The sequence below is a fragment of the Pezoporus occidentalis genome, unplaced genomic scaffold (assembly GCF_034315485.1).
Source record: "Pezoporus occidentalis ecotype Australia unplaced genomic scaffold, CSIRO_AGI_Poc_V1 ctg8, whole genome shotgun sequence".
Lineage (NCBI taxonomy): Eukaryota > Metazoa > Chordata > Aves > Psittaciformes > Psittacidae > Pezoporus > Pezoporus occidentalis.
The window spans coordinates 2215242-2232874 of record NW_026916158.1 but is presented as its reverse complement, the minus strand read 5'-3'; the positions used below and the strand labels follow the sequence as shown (position 1 = coordinate 2232874).

The following is a 17633-nucleotide window of genomic DNA, read 5'->3' as shown; positions in this document are numbered from 1 at the left end:
GTGTTACTTGTCTTTCATATTGTACTGCTAAAAATCAAAGTAGCAATAATTGAAATTTGTCTGGCAAAGAAATATTTCTGCTCGGTGCTCTTCCATTTAAGATTGTTGCTTTGTGGTACAGTATGGGCTTTTTACAGTAATTTCTTTGAAGGTGAGGAAAATCTGGCTTGCTTTTGTTCTTCGAAATGTATCTTTTACGACGTTACGAAAAGCAGCATTATGGAGTTTGCTGGTTTAGTTGATCTGCTATAGGATGTGTATGGTGCTCTGATTTAATTTCAGGTTAGTCTGTATTTCCTCACAGAAGGAGCTACTCTGTGTTGGTTAAACATAAGAAAATGGGTGTGTTCCTCCTTTTCACAACATCTGGACTTAGTATTAGATTTGGAGGCATACATTTAAATTGATGACGTAAAGGCATTATTATCTTAGCTTTTTTAAACATATCACTTTGTTGTAGGTGTTGGCACATTTATTTGGGCTGATAGGCTCTGTTAACATGAGATGTTGTTCAAGTCATGCATTCCTGTATATAGTAGTGTGTCATATTTGTTTGCTGTAGTTCGTGTATATTTAAAACATGTTTTGTAACTGGCCTGCTACCTTCTCTCTAATTTGTGTCCATTTAAACCAGGATCATTAAATGTTTCAGTCAGACATGTTTGTTTAAAGGTCAGACATGTTTTTATTTTGAGGATAAGCTTTTTTTTTTTTTTCAGAATTTCTTAGTGTATTTTGGAGAATTCCTAAAAATTACAAATGTTTCTTGAAAATTCTTGGGAAGAAAAGCATTGGAAGTTATACTCTGGACTATTGGAGCTTATGCAGCTGCTCTCAGATGCCTGTGTGATATAATCATTTTCAGACTGATTATTTGCTATACTAAAAGAAAATTAGTGGTGTTCTTTTACAAGGAAGTCCCAGGTCTTCTTTTGCTGACAATTAAAAATACTTCAGTTTCTTGCGTTGTCATCACTTGTGGTAGTCATATTGCCTGCGTCAGTTCACTGTATTCCATGAAATGTCCAACTGAAGACAGTCTGACCTTCGTTTGGAGTTGAACATCCTGTGAAAGTGGTTGCCAGTGTTGTCTCCTCTTTCCTTACCCCCATAGTAGTGAAGGAGACTCAAGAGGAACACAGCCAGGAGAAGCAGGGAGCAGCTTTTTTCAGCTAAACCAACAGCACAAAGAAAAAAAATATATGACAACAGTACTAACAGCTTAGGAGACTGGAACCAGAAAGAGTTAAAGGATTTTGAACAATGTCAGTTTTGAAATAATGATAGAAAGTGGAACTGTTTGTAAGGATTCTTGAAGCATTTGGGAATGACAGGCGCAGAGAGATGTGGGAGTTAAGAACTGGGCAAAGAGAGAAAGCAGGGAAATAAAGCTGCTGGTGGGGTGCAGATTGTTTGGCCCATAAGGAAATTAGCTGTGACTTGGTCAGTTCTTTTGCTAAGCAGAAGGGCAGGGAGGTGTAGGGTCAGTATCCAAGAATAATTTCAGTTTGTTTTTAACCTTCGCGTATTGCAGAAGTTGTAACTGTAAAGCTGGATTTTTTTCTGTCCTGCTACTGTTTAGCTTTTCAGTACTAATGCTGTGTAATGTCTTGATATGTAATTTGTGTATATCTGAAATTGCGGTTAACAGGACTTTTACTATGTACATACATGGGAAGCTGCTTACTTTGGAACAGGGCAGACTTGAAGCAGTGGCTTATTTTTCACGTGTAGAGCTGAATGATTGCTCAAGCTGTTTAATTCTGTCTGTCCTCTAGAGGTTGCATCGTTCTTCCAGTAGCTGGAGGTTTGTTGCCCTAAGTATTTCCTGCATCCTTTGCAGGATGTGTAGTATCACTTTTCTAGGCCAATTTAGATGTTCCCTCACCCTTCTTTTTTGTAACACTTGAAAGATTGTGCTGTTGTCTATAGATGTAATGATGCCTAAATTACATTGGTAGTAAACTTTCAGTATGCCAAATCTTGTTCTTACATCTTCTGATAAGTGAAACTTTTTCCACCAGCTGTTCATTTTGGGTAGATGGAGTTGAAAAAACCCTTTGTAGAAATACCATACTTACATTTATTAAGGGTTGCTGCTCTTCAGCTGTTTCAGGTTTCTTTAATATTTGCTTTTACTCTTTTAGTGTATGCTATTGTTGTATGATGCTTTTTGTGTTTTAAAAGATCTGACTCTTAAAATATGCTTAATACTATTATGTTCTGGTATTCTGGTTAATTTTCAGGATTTAGGATTTTCTATGTCATTATGCTTTGTTGATATTTAGAGATCACAAGAATGTCTTGTAACAACTAAGTTGCAAGGACTTTGATGTGCTGTTCAGATTGTAATTTCAGTAATAGTTGCCAGTAGTTCATGTTGCTGACAGCTTGTTGACAACCAGTATGTTAACATCTAAAAATGATTCGAGTCAGTGTTTTGCTAAAAATGCTATTGGTAATCTTGTTCCATTGCAGGTGAAGTGTCAGTAGGTTTTGTGATTATAATTTTAATGATAATTCCTAGACTAAAATTCTTTTGGTCTGAAGGTGTGTTGTAAACCTGTATGAAGATCTTTGAAACATAGATTGAATCTATTTTAGGAGCTTCTGCCCATTTGAGTAAAAAAATTTCTTTGGGATTTTTGCCCACTTCAGAAACCTTAATGTACTTCTGATTATACCCCTTTATTGAAAAGGAGTATTAACTTTGTTCAGTGCTATCAACTTTAGCCACTGTTTCCTTGCTTTTGTACACTGCTGTATATTGGTGAGGGGCTTCTGTTGTGAAACCGGTCCACAAAAAGCCTAAGTCTGTCTGTTGATATGAACAGGTTTTCTGTTGGACCCCAAAGTCTCATCACTCTGTACTGCAGGGTGAGTAGCTTGGTATAAATGAGCACTCTGGATATGTCTTACTACTTTGAGGTCTTTGACATTAGCATGTTACTGAGAATGCACTGCCATATACTGCATGGTGAAAGGTGGCTGTTTGTCTTCAGTTGTAGGTATAGTCTAAATCCATATGCTATTTCAGATTTTTTTTTTTTTTTTAAGCTGTTAAGGTTGAATTTTGTTGAAAATGTATTCTGGTTTTTGTTACTTTTGACATTTTGTTGGTGATTTTTAGCCCACAGAAGCTGTTCCTTCCTCTTCTCCCATTGTCCCTGTGATCCCTGTCCCACCAGTCCCCGCTGAGACCACTGTCATCCCATCCACCATACCACAGGTTTTTATTACTTTTTTGTTGTTGTTTTCTTTTTTTGTGTGTGTAAATTTGTTCAACTTTTATTTATGCAATTTATTTCATTGTGTTTAAATTCACCTTTTGGTACTCTCATGCACACAGGTTTTAGATGAACTGTGAAATAGCCAAATTAGTAATGCACTAGCTTCATCCTAATTTTTGTTTGTTTTTATAGCAGGTTTCAGTCAATTTAAAATACCTAGATTTTCATATGGGAGCATATTAATAAGCTGTGAAATAACTAAAGAAGAAAAAGCAACCAAAAGAATGGAAAGAAGTAATAGGACATTGTGTGTTCACATAATACTTTTAGAGCCATTTGATCCTTGCTGAAATGTTATTGCTTGATTTATTTATGGAAAAAAAATTCTCTGTCTCATATACAAATACTTAATGCATGTCTTTCACTGATTGCTCTTGCATGAAGTTTCCAATGTTCTTCAGGCATTTGTTAGTATTGGTGTCCTTGGGGTGCCACTTGAGGGTTCAATTCCCAGTGTATTTGACTTATAAAATGTGCTTCCCTTTTGGACCTTCATCCTTTAGGTCACATAATGTCAACACGCACAAACCCCGGGGGTGGGGGGTGGTTAGAGAAACAAAAACCCTCAAACCCTGTCAAGAGAAATGAAAGCAGTAAACATTAGTTAACATTAATATCCTGCATATAACTTGGGATATGTGACGACAGCATGGCAAGCTATGGAATAATTTAGGATAGGTAGGAGTGATATTTATAGAATCGCATTCTGCTTTGACTTTTTTGGGGGGGTAACTTTTCTGTCACTTTCAGTGCAAGTGTCTCAAATGATGAAAAGATGGACCACTTTTTGGAATTATGTGGTAGCAGGTGCTTACTGACTTTAAAAAGGAATGAAGCTGTGCAGAACATTACTGGAATATTTTTGAAGTAATTATGTCAGTATTTTTTTTCTGAAGGTCTGCTTTCAAGCCACATGGCTAAACTTTTTTTTTTTTTTTAAAATCTCTTCTACATTGTTAAATTTTGCATGCTCCAATAATTATCAGAAGTTTTACAGTCGGCTGTTTTATATTGCAAGGTCTGGTGGATGTGTGTCTACACAAATTTGTCACCCATGCTTTTCCCAGCAGACAGACCAGAGATTTGATTAGTTTCAGAAATATTTCTTTCTTATAGAGGGATTATGCCCACATCAGGATTTGAGGCACACTGACAAGTGCAACCAGTGGGCTTCTGCTGTCAGCCTTGATGGATAAAGATAACTTGAGTCTCCAGTGGCTTGTACTTCAGGGAATTGCCACTAGGCTAAAGTTAATCTAAAGTAAAATAATTAGTTCTGTGTGTATTTATACTGTCTTTGGCTGCCATGGCTATGACAGTAGTACTGCCCACTGATGATGCTGAATTACAGGCGGAAAAGCAAGAATTATGTGATCTGTGCCTTTGCTTTGAGTGCATAGAAATGTCTGCAGGAGTTACCTGTATAATTCTACATCGTTGCTGATTCTAAGCAGTTAGAAAATACCACAGAAAATTATAATCAACTTTGAATTTGGCAGATGCATTTTTGAGGAATAGATATGTCTCTGTGTTTTGTTAATCACTTTTACCCCTTGGGCGAACCCTTAGTCTGCTTGTAAACAAACTTGTCAAATGGCTTTTAAATATTTGAGCAAGCCCTGGCACAGAAGCTTGAAAGTGTTAGGTAATTTGGAGAGCTGTTGCAAAACAGACTGAAATGCTAGGTCATCCTTCCAGAAACCTTTGATGTTTTGATTTGTATGTTGTCTTGTGTCTTTGCAGTGTCCAGGCACACCTTTGGAATGCCTGACACAAAGCTATTCTCCTTCCTGCTTGGAAATGATGGTAATTTACTGCTTCTTGATGGAGGATTTGGATAAATGCAGGAGGAAGTTCTTTCTTTAAGACATTAAAACACTTGTCAGCCTCGAGAACAGATTCATGGGAAGGCAGCTGACACTGGCACAGCTTTTGTTAAATATCCTTGGATAGTGCATTAAATTAATAATATTATTTAAAAATCAAAAATTGAGTGAAATGTCAAAAATGTCACTGAACTTTCAAAATGAATCTTTGTTTTCTATTTCTAAATTAAAAATCTTTTCACAGTCGCTGCACAAATATGAAATGAATATATATACACTGGTCTCTTGTAGATTCAGTGGAGATGAGAAACCTAATGCCTCATATTTTGTCAGGCTCTCATTAATACAATGCATTGTTTTGTTTAGGTTTTCTTAAAATTGTGTTAATTGTAAAGCTCTTACAGGGATAGTGATGAATAATTTGATTGGTATTTTTAATACAGGATCTTTTCATTTAATCTTATTTTAATAGAATTTTCACTTGAATAAGAAATTGGAATGTAACTGAATGGCAGAACATCCGAGGGATAGCATTGTTTTGACAGATTTTCATTGGAATACTAGTAACAGTTGATTTCTGTACATGCTTCTACTAAGAGAATTGCTGGGTGAGACAGGACCTTTTTGATAGCATCTTTACAGACTTTAAGCTTTAGGAATGATGATTTCTTCAGAAGTATGTTGTCATGGTATTGAAATTAAAATATAGTTGAATAGCGTAGGTCTGTGGGTTTAATGCTGTTTAATGCAGCCTGTTAAGCTGTCCCTAAATTTATTTCCACACACATGCACACGCATCATAAGTGATTAAACAAATAATGTTTTAATTTGGAGATATATATATATAAAAATCTTCACTTCATGGAAGCAGTAAGGACATTAACTTTCATATATCTGCACATTTGTTTGCTTGGTTCTTAGAGAAGGCTAGATGCTGCCTGTTTCAAAGGCAGATAGTTGATGTAAAAATAGGGAATCTGTTTAGTTGGATGCATTTCGCATATAAATCCCGTAAGTCTGCATGGAAATTTTTTTTTTCCCCAGTTGAAACCACATTTTTTGCAGAAGAAAAATCTCATTAACATCAGAGAGTAAAAGTATTAGCTTACTCTACCAGTTCCTGCCTAGCAAGAATGGTATACTACTTCATATGTGTAGCAGTAATATCTGACTACTTACTGCTTGTGAATCCATTACAATTTTCTGATGGTAGCACATGCTGCTGTGGTACATGAAGGTCTGCTGTGGATTTGCTTTCACAAGTCAGTTTTGTAGATCCTTTTACCCTAAGTCTGGATTTCTGTAAGTTTCCAGTTTGCAGGTTGAAGAGGAATGGGGGATGGGGGTGGGGTAAAGGTGTTCCTGGCATGAAGAAAGAGGAACACTGGTTGATAAAGCAACTTCTGAATGTCATACCACAAGTGCTATAGTAACTGACATATCAAAAGATAACATGACTCAGTTTTTGTTTTGCTTTGAAAAACAACATAATAAATGACAGAACTTGTGTATAAAATATGAGCTCGGAGTTTTGAAGAGCGTTGCTTTGTGAAAAAAAAAAGAAAAGCAGTTCAGGGTAGAAACAAATGTTTCAGTAGGTGAATTCTGGAGGTTCTTAAGCTGAGGCTACCTTTTAATAGAGCTTTGAGAAACACAGCAAATTAAATATTTATAATTACCATTAGTATTGCTTTCTCTTATGCTGTATAATTGTGTTTTTTTTTTTTGGTTTGTTAAAGGCAAACCCTCCTCCCGTGCTGGTGAATACAGATTCTTTGGAGACACCAACATATGTAAGTCTACACTTCCTTTCAGCTATAACTTAAGATAATGCTTTATGTATGTTGTTGTGTAGGTCTGTTGTTACTGTTTAATAACACTGACTTTACCTCTGTGGCGCTTGATTTCACCAGCTGTCCTGATGATCAGTTTGAAGTGTTTCATATATTAAAAACAAAAAAGCAAAAGCAAACAAAAAACCCCACAGTTGTTTGAGGTTCCAGAGTTTATGTTCAGAGAGCAGTCTGTTTCTTCAACTGTGCAGGCAGATGCTTAGTATTTAATGTGCCATTTTTGTTGCATTTCTCATGAAAACACTTCTTCATGCAATGGCTGTGCTTAAGATTTTAGTGTTCTAAATTTTCATAACAATGACTTGGTTGTGTTTGAAGGGGAAGTCCCTGCAAATAAAGCCTGGCTTAGTATATGTGAGAGCATTGCAAATGGTGGAATTGGCAGTGATTTTTATCATTTGATGTATCCTTGCTCCTGTCTCTACTAATGTTTGTTAGATAAATTCAAAAGTATCTTTTTTTTTTTTTTTTAAAGGCCATAGATCTGAGCTAAACTGGAAGATAAAAATGGTGGAGATTCTTGTTTGCTTCTGTTTATCTAGATGATATTTCAAAATGGGGTTGGAGTTTTGTACATAGAAATAAACAACACTGTAAAAACATTGGCTTTGTTTTGCCTGACAGTAATGACAAGATAAATATCTGTCCTTGTTATTTATAAAAAAAAAAAAGCGCAAAACAAAACAAAAAACAAACCCAAACCAAAAACCCCACATACTGATCAGTCATCATGAACCATTTGCCAGGTACTGTAATGCTGGATGACTGGTTCAGTTAATACATGTTGTCATCCTTGTAGGTAAATAGCTCAAGGAATAAGCTAACATACAAACTTCCTGATCACAGTGGCTCCTTTTATCAGCGTAGTAATAGATACAGTTTCATGTATTCATAAGGTCAAGACCGCTTCCCTTTTTAATGAACAAATATCACATTGAAACCACAGTAGCTTTTCCATTAAACAAACCACTAAGGACATGATAATTTTTGAGCTACTGCACAGAGAAGTTGATAATAATCTGTTATGTCTGGAATGGACATGGCTGGTATTTGTGTTAAGGGGAGAATAATTCTAAATTGAGGAAGGACTGTAGTGAGGGATAAATGAGCTTGACAGTATGTAACCTGTGAAGGTTCACGTCCAGTTTTTGGAGCTTTTAAATATGTTATATAAAGATACAAGGAATCAAGTAGATGCGATTTTAACTTTATTTGGGTTGTATTGAAGTCCCCTTTTTTTATTCTCTGCAAGAAAACTGTACGGATCTTTTAAAATGCTTTCTTGTATGCATGTTTTGTGTCCTTAAAATCTTGAATAGTCTATTAAAAAGTACAGAAGACTACCAGGTATCTTAAGAATACACAAGATGCTTTGTAAAGTAGTAGTATAAATGCTGTTTCTTACTTTGTTAAATATTTCATCCTAAAAGGCTTGAAATAGGAAATTTCCTGTACCTGCATGGTGTATATGTTGCTCTAGGTAACTGTGGAGGAATGAATTTGAGTTCCAAGATATCTTAGTAATTAAAAAATGTTATATTTTTTTATAATTACCTAGTAATCATAAAAATGTTTATAATGTTTTTATATTAAATACTGTTAAGAATTTGATATTTCATTTTTTTTGCTTAATATAGGTATTTATTACTTCTGTTAACTTGATTCTATTCCAGTTCTGTAGATGCCAAAGAATGTCTTTTCTGGCTTACGGATGACAAGGCTTACTTCTACTATTGGGGCTTTTCATCCAGCTTTATGAAATAATCTTCTAAACTTCTCTTTTTGGTCCTGTTTTAATTGGTTGATCTTTAGTATATATATAATATGATAAATACTAATAGAATAATATAAACAGTTGCTAAACATTGCTTTATAAGGGTCTTACCCATTTCTAGTGAGAAGTGGCATAAAGCATAAGTCTTTGATTTTTCTCTGCTCCATGACAAGCAAGTTTGAAACTGCTCTTTTCTATGTAATTTCTCCTGTAGCCCACGATGTCTTTATTTTTTTCTCAATTTCAACTTGCCTTATGGCCTGAGGAACATAGGATCTCAAGAGCATTTTGATTGGTTTGGTGGTTTTTCCTGGCAATCAGAAGAAGAGGGCCCCTGCTCTAGATTATCTGCATAGAGCAGCCTGCTCTCTGAAATCTTGACTTTTAAACTCATAGAAATCCATGTACAGAGCAGTGTGAAAATCCCATGTCCCCTCTGAGCTCAGTGGTCACCGAATCCGCTGAGATTTGGTGGGAGTGAACTGCCAGCCAAGCAAACTGTTGTGTAAAGTGTAAAATACTTTATAAGTCTCAGTTTTCTTTCTTTATAGGTCAATGGCACGGATGCAGATTATGAGTATGAAGAAATTACTCTTGAAAGGGTAATGTGATAACTGTCTTTCTGTATAATACTTTAATACTAAGAATTAGCCCCTTGATACTGCTAAATGGCAATACAAAACAAGCCAATCTTTACTGTTTGATTCTTCCTCTTGCACCTCCCCCTGCCTTTTTTTCCTTTAGATTATTTAAATAAAAACACACCCAATTGCTGGAGCAGGAATAGGAGTTTTTATTAATATCCTTGACCATTAAGAGTAAAATGGGGGAAGGATCTTCCTGAGACATACTGCCTTTAATGTTATTTTCTAGGCTTGTAGGGATCAATAATACAACTTATGATTTAATTTCCTATATTGCCATTTATGATAGGTGTTTACTTATACCACTAAGTTTTATATTGAGATTCAGGCTTCCAGTTGAGGTTACAAGTGACATACGCATTGCTTTGTTATATTTACAATTTTGAGATCCATCTCAGTTCCCTTTTATGGAGCTGCACTGTTAACAAAAAGGAAGAAATGGTTATATTTGATACCTGTGCAGTTCTGGTGGTTACTGAGAAGGTGAAGAGGTCTTACAGTAAGGGAGGGCAGCCTTCAAAGAGAAATGTCTGCCTGAATCTCTGCATCTGCGAGGGTATACTACATATGTGGCACAAATCACTTGGGGCATCTCCGGGAAAAATAATTCTTTACTAATAATAAGAAGTAAATATTTGTATGAATAATCTCAAAGATCTAGCTCACTAGTCAGGGAAGATTTTTATCTAGTGCACTTCAAGGAGAAAGCTGTGGAGTTGGGACTATATCTCTTAGGGTTACGTAATGATATCAAGTTCTTGTTACTGCTATGAAAATAAGCATAATTATATCTTACAAATGGTTATATGTAGTATGCTGCTTGAAGTGTCCTTTAACATTTTTTATCACTGAAAATTATACAGATATGGTTCTATATTGAATCAAATAGATATGCTAGAGTATCTTTTTCTCCCAAAAAGAAATGTGTAATTAATTTTTTTCCCCCCCTCTGCCTTTAGGGAAATTCAGGACTTGGCTTTAGCATTGCAGGTGGTACAGACAACCCACATATTGGGGATGATTCAAGTATTTTTATTACAAAAATTATAGCCGGGGGTGCAGCTGCACAGGATGGAAGATTACGGTATGATGATTTTCTGTGTTGGGTTGCTAAATGTTTATTGTTATATTTTCAAACAGTAGCTAAAACATTTTCTGTTACTTCCAGTAGTTTTATCATGCTATATTACAGTCAGTAAGTTTTTCTTACAGAAGTGGTTTGTAAGCAATAAAAAATGCTTGAGTGGACCAATTTCCACCCTTCCCCCCACCCTCCAATAAAATCTGCATTTAAGTAAATTAAGCATAATTATCACCTTGTCTATTTGGTGGTATCAATTGATTATGCTGTATATTTTATAGTCCTTAATTCAGTATGCAAAGGAAAAGCTTGGATTGCATAGGTAGCTCTTGGTTTCCTATGTCCAGATTTTCTGATCTGCAGGATAGTTGAGTTTAATAACAACCCTGTTTTATGCTTGACATGCTGTGTCCTTAATTCAGTATGCAAAGGAAAAGCTTAGACTGCATAGGTAGCTCTTGGTTTTCTATGTCCAGATTTTCTGATCTGCAAGATAGTTGAGTTTAATAACAACCCTGTTTTATGCTTGGCATGCAGTGTCTTCATTTTTCAAAGATACTGCACATCTTCAGAGGCAATATTTTTTTATTTAAATTGAGTACTCCTTCTCCAGTATACCCCATTTTCTTATATGTGGACTGATACTACTGCTTAACTCCTAGTGAGGAAATGTTGGCATATTACTACATGGTAGCAAATGATACTTGCAACTTCCCTTGAAGACTACTGTTAGAAGTTAATAGCAAATTGTGTTAATTATTTTTTCTAACCCGGAACAGTTTTAAGTATATTCCTGTATTACTGTGTGGAAAAAAACACATCTGATTGTAGGACTAGCTTTTTTCCATGTGTTATCACAAACTTGCCCTGTCATTTTTTGTGCAAATGATGCATTAGGGTTTTTAGTCCTAGTAAGCTTATTCCAAGGCTTCATTTTAGCCGCCCATTGTCAGAGGTACATCTGGCAGAACCAGGTGACGGGTGGGTCAGGCATTGTTCTTGTTGTAATGAGAGCTCAGTGTTATTATAGCAACATGTTAAATAGAGTGGAAGGTCAGCCCTTAAACAGCTTGTGAAAAGCAGGAATGGAAGTTGGCTTGCTCCTTTCATGGCTTAAAACTAGTGTGTTCCCATTGTGTGTCTTCTAGATTCTGAATTTTTTTATTCTTTCAATAGCCCTAAAGGTAGTTTGTACAAACCTCAGCTCAAAATACTGTCTAAAATAATGTTAGTATTCTGTAGATAAAATATTAGGCTCCTAATTCGTCTGCTCTGCTGTAACACAACAGCTGAACATGAATGTTTGTGTCTCTAGAGTTAACGATTGTATTCTACGAGTAAATGAGGTGGATGTTCGTGATGTGACACACAGTAAAGCAGTTGAAGCATTGAAAGAAGCGGGATCAATTGTACGATTGTATGTCAAAAGAAGAAAACCAGTCACAGAAAAAGTAGTGGAAATCAAACTTGTAAAAGGGCCTAAAGGTAGGTAGGAAATACAAAGCTTCTGTTTCACAAGAAGGAAAAAGTTGATGATGGGTTTCTGCATTTATTTTCCAAAATAAAATAGTACCTTGTATATAAAATTATAGGAAATGCAGAATAATGAAGGATAAAATAATGGCATCTTGGATGCTTCTGGATTTTCATCCATGTGTCTTGAAACTTTTTTTGTTGAATGCGTATTTTTCTTTCAAGTGATAAAAATGTTTTTCTGATAACATTTATTAATTTGAAAGTATATTACAAATGGGAATAAAATATTTAGTTGAATTATCTGGAAAGGGTCTTGAAGAGATCAAAAATATATGAAGTATTGCATTGTTTCTGTATGTGTAAATGTTGGACAGTGGTTCTTTAAATGTCAGTGGTGATGATTTAGCTCTGCTGTGAGCATCTTTCACAAAGTCTGAAATAAATTATTTAGCTTTTGATTTTCAGAACTTTTGTAAATGTTACATACTTTCCAGAACTTTCTGGAAAATTACGGAGTTCACTTGGAAAGGCATCCAGTATTGTTTTAGCTAGAGCCTAATATTTTTTTGTATGCGTAGGTGTGATACAGATAGGTTTATTAGGAACATAATAATGTGAATCTAATGAATGCTAAAAGGTTTCTTGAGTAATGACTTTATCTTCAAGCAGGTCTTGGTTTCAGTATTGCCGGTGGTGTGGGAAATCAGCATATACCTGGAGACAACAGCATCTATGTAACCAAAATCATTGAAGGCGGGGCAGCACATAAAGATGGCAAGCTTCAGATTGGAGACAAACTTTTAGCTGTAAGAAAGAGCTGCTTGCTTTTTTTTTATTATTTATTTATTTTAATGGTCATTCTCTTTTAAGCACAGTAAGGGCATGATTCATTTTGTGGTTAAGCAGCCTGCTGGTACAGTGTTATTTCATAGAAATCGGTAGAAAAATTGATATTGCCAGAAAATCACTGATAAATGTTAAATCTGCAGCATTCAACACCCTCTTATCAGGAAATCTGTTCCTCAGCCCAGTGTTTCATGCAAAATTTATATGTCTATTTCTGATGCCTGCATTTATTTTTGTGGGATCTGAGTGACAGGCTTGTAAACCAGCTTTCAATGGGATTGTTTCTCTTTCAAATAATAAGAACAGAAAGGAACTCCTTGTACTGGTGGTTTGCCAGCTTGCAGTGGAACTGCTGCTTACATTGGATTTCAGTGTTTGTAATGCTTTCAGTGTGGTAGACTTATTTATTTTTTTGTGGGGTGGGGTAAAGGGGGTTAAGCTTAAAATACTTCAAAGTTGAATTTTCTATGCACAAAGTAAAAATAACTTTGAACTTTCTTAAATTCCATCTGCAAATGTAGTTGTCCAGCTAGGAAAACAAGAGCCAGAGCCAGGCTCTGAATGAATGTCTGAACTGTAAACTAAACTCTTGTAAGGTGTAACTGCTCCACCCTCCTACATCTACCGGGCAGGGCAGTACCTACATCTGTAGGATCTCAGAGTACATCTTTACTCAGAGTAGGTGACAGCAGAATATGTGCTCTATTGCTCTTTGATCAATGAGAAACTGACTAAATGTTTATTGCAGTTTCCCATCTGTAAAAAAAACTTTATGGATAAGTTTGTTGCTTACAAATACAGAGCTGGGAAAACTGACGCCACTTACAGATACAGAATCCTGCTTTTTTTTTTTTAAGTATTATGAACGAGATCTTCATGTTACAATGTAGTTCCGTGGAATCAGTTCAAGACGTGAGAGCTTAATATGAGAATTCGGAGGAAAAAACAGAGATTGTTTACTATATATTTTTGTATCTATCTACATATATACACTATGTTATATTTCCTATTAACTGCACACATTCATATGCATGCAAATTCACAAAGCCAAGACCCAGCTGCTTGATGATAATGCTGTTAATATGTTAGATTTTAAAATCTGCATCATAGGAAGTTTTTTGATTATAGGACTTCCCTGCAATGCAAGAGCACTGGAAAGCTTGTTTTTAATGACATACTGCTTTCCAGTGTTATAATTTGTCACCTGTACAAGAAAAAAATCATGCTAACTTGCTTGTATTGTAAAATACATGTAACGTTTTAAGGAACAGAACTTTTTATTGTAACTTATTTAAGTCCTTATTTTAAGGAGTAAGGAATTGTTGCAAATATCAGAATTTTGTGACAAATTACTTTGCCCAGTATAACTTTAGCCATTAAAAAAAATTGCTTGACAAAATAAAAGTAGCTTTATAGCAATATGAAATACTGTTTTGGGGATGTAAGGAGCATATGCAATGTGGAGTTTGATATAGCGAACATGATGTCCTAATTTATTATAACTGAATTCATTAAATTAGGAAAGAAGGGAGTAAAATGTCATCTATAGTATCTTCTGGTTAGTTGAATTTCACCTAGTCAAAGCTTTGCCCACTAATGTAGAGGTAAGCTGCCACATTTGGCAGAATATAACTTTCTGTGTGTGTTTAAGTTGTACTGCATTGTCAATGCTCTGCAGAATGTCTTTTCCAGTCATCAGGAGTGGCTGGAATTTAAAGCTGTTCAAAAATAAAAATAAACCAGTAAGAGGATTTTAGAAACTTTTTAGAAAACTTTTAGAAAGTACAAATAGAATATATTTAAGCAGTAGAGTTTTCCTCCTACAAATAACAGCTGGCAATGCCCATTTGTTTTTACACAGTATAAAAAGTGAAGTCATCCAAGGCAAGTGTCTTTGGTCCTTCAGATTCAGTGAGGGACAAGCCCTGTTTCTCATGTTACCTGGAGCAAGCTGCAGAAGTTACTTCGCTCTTCAGAATATGGAAAAGAGGGCAGCAACTCAATTGCTAAAGCTTTATATGATACAGAAATTGTTAAAGGATTGTTTGTTTGTTTGTTTGTTTTAACTGAAGTGATAGAGTTTCCCTTGCAAAATTAAACTAGTTCTTATTACTTGGCACAGAAACCAGTCACTTTGGGATCTTCTCTAAGTTTTGAACCTTACTTTTGACCTCTTGCAAGATTATGTTGTCCCATTGTAATGTCTAGAACTTAATTATGTCATGACAAGAATATGTGGGATTTATTTGTACTAGAATAACTTTTTCTGTTTAATGCTTGCAGTAGCATATTGTGTCAGTGCTGTGATTGTGCATACTTACTGCATTTTGAGTGTCGTATTTGTCCCATCAGTTTTCCAAAGACGTGTGCTGCCTTTACCGTGTTACAGTCAATACAGTTTATTATAATTTCTCGAGTAAAGACTTGCCTGTCTTGTATTTCAGAGCACAATGAAGCATCTCTTATGTAACTTTTATATAAACAATTGTCTGTGGCACATGAATCCTAGTAAAGACCAGAGCCAGACTAGAGTGCTCCAACAGCTTTCAGTGAGTGTCTTGTGAAAATGTACCTTTTTCCATGTTGAGAATTGGTTTATTTTTTTCTCTTTAGGTGAACAGTGTTTGCTTAGAAGAAGTTACTCACGAAGAAGCAGTGACTGCCTTAAAAAACACATCTGACTTTGTTTATCTGAAAGTTGCAAAACCCACCAGCATGTTCATGAATGACAGTTATGCCCCTCCTGACATCACGAACTGTAAGTCAAGCTTATCTTTGTGATTTAATTATTTTTTCCTTGAAGGCTTTAACATACTCATTTTTAGTATTTTAACAGTTTAAAGTTTTTTAAAATTATGCAGTGAAAACATCTAATACAAGAAAGTTGATTAGTCAGGAGAATTGTATGCTGAATAGAATAACATAATTTATGTACTGAAAAGACAGCAGCAGTGGGGCTCAGTGCGTTTCCATGACTAGTGGCCTAGTCCTAGTGTCTCAGTGTTTCTGATCACTTGCCGATAGTACAAGGAGAACATGTGTCTCATTATCCCGGAGGCTGTGAAGAGTAACAAACAGTGCGCTGCATAGATGTTCAGTGTCGTGTGTACTGAGCAAAAGACAATACTGTTTCAAGTAGAGGTTAGTGATGTTCTGACTTCCCCCCCTCCCTCCCCATTTTCTTGCTTTTTCATGAGCTGCACTTACTTGAATAAACTGGACCGGGAGGAAGGGGGAGGTCTTGACCTCTGATGCCTGTCTGCAGATGTTGTGAGATTCCATGTTAACTTAAAATCTTACTTCAGTTTTGACATATGTGTTGATAATTCGAAGGGAAAATCAGTGAATGCTGTATTGAAAATAGTTCCAAGGATTTCTTGTCTGCATAAGGGTACTACTTACAGGAATCTTTTTGAAGTCAGATGTCTGAATCTGGAAAATTAAGGGTTGAACTACAGTGTAAAGAATAAAATTGAATTTAATGTACTCTTTCTTCAAGAGGAATATTACCATTTCATGTTTGGAGAAAGGGATGAGGATCATGTAAGACTGAAAAGGTGGACTTTTCTGAATGACCTTTTACTTATCACATAAAATGGTTCTGGGGGAGAGTTATTCTAGGGATTTTTTTGTTTGTTTCCTGCTGTTAGATATGAGTAATTGGTGTGTAGCACTCATCTGTTCCAACTGTTACTTAATTTGAACAAAATAACACTTTTGGACTAAAAAGCCAGTGATATAATCTGAACCAGTATGTAAACAACCAAAAGTGTTGGATAATCATAGCTCTTAGTCTTCTGTAGTAAAGTCCTGTGTCAGTAGGGAATGTAAATTGCATCAGTAATACTTATAAAAATGTTGGCCAGTCAGTGGATCTTGGAAAAAAAATTCCAGTAGCTTGTTAGTATAAATGGTTATTCAGCTGAAATATTACTAAAAAGGTCTAGAACTTGCTATTTAAAAACCCCATTACCTGTATAGTGCAGTGTAGTGCGTACTCTAGACTATCAGTCAGGAAAGCATCTACACAGTTCAAGAGACAGAGGATTTGCTTCGTATACAGGCTGCCTTTGAAGACATTATTAATGATACAAGTTCAACTTCTAGGGAATTTTGAAGTATTTTTCCTTTGTGTCTCTGTGCATTGATACAGTATATCCATCCTGCATTGGGAAATAAAATACCGCAAGGTAGAGGATAATCAGTTTACTCACTAGAGACATAAATGTCTTACCATTCTGTAAATGGCATAAATAAAGGAAGAGAAGAATATGTAATAACAGTAAATGACAACAAAGTTTTAATTATATTTCCTATTTTTGAGATTACAGGTGTGATGGGTGTTCTCAGTTTGCAGATAATAGGGAAATAATAGGAAATCATCCTTTCTGTGTAGAACTGTTATGGCAAGGGAGAGGGGGTGGATTTGGAAATACAATTTCCTCATGAGAGTCTTTGACTTTTCCTGTCAAAGCAAGTTCATTTTATGTGTGTAATTTTTTGTTCATTCAAAACACAGTTCCTGTATCAGTTACATCAGTAATAATATTTACTTGGAAGTGTAAGTTTAGGTCTGATTTAGTATTCAGAAAGTGATGGCTTGCCTATTATTTCTGTCACATTCCTCAAGAATATTTTTTGGGTATAATTTCCAGCTAAAATAGTTTAGGAACGGCACAGGAGCTGTTGTTTCTTTTTCCCCAGAAACTCCATACAGAGCCTTTTTATGCCTTGTAGGTTTGCTTTGATAGTGTTGAGAATATCAGCCTTGAGAAAGGACCTGACTTTCCTAAGCAAGCAGCTTATGTGGAACTTTATAAATGACGGTAGCCAGTGCTGACAT

The 17633-nt window shown here is 35.5% G+C and overlaps 1 protein-coding gene across 30 annotated transcripts in view; it reads left to right on the top strand.

The window, feature by feature from the left end:
• The window catches only part of DLG1 (discs large MAGUK scaffold protein 1), a 163555-nt gene that overhangs the window by 95854 nt on the left and 50068 nt on the right, over window positions 1-17633 (top strand). For 13 of the 30 annotated variants that reach the window (XR_009961730.1, XM_062603356.1, XM_062603352.1 and 10 more), the window contains 7 exons: window positions 3131-3229; window positions 6856-6909; window positions 9295-9345; window positions 10347-10471; window positions 11784-11953; window positions 12611-12750; window positions 15404-15548. Coding sequence is in view for 29 of the 30 variants with exons in the window: in XM_062603356.1 (XP_062459340.1) it covers window positions 3131-3229; window positions 6856-6909; window positions 9295-9345; window positions 10347-10471; window positions 11784-11953; window positions 12611-12750; window positions 15404-15548 (784 nt within the window). In the remaining variant the exon portion in view is untranslated. The remainder of the gene's footprint in view (window positions 1-3130; window positions 3230-6855; window positions 6910-9294; window positions 9346-10346; window positions 10472-11783; window positions 11954-12610; window positions 12751-15403; window positions 15549-17633) is intronic. The other 17 variants (XM_062603358.1, XM_062603369.1, XM_062603372.1 and 14 more) reach the window with 3 other exon arrangements.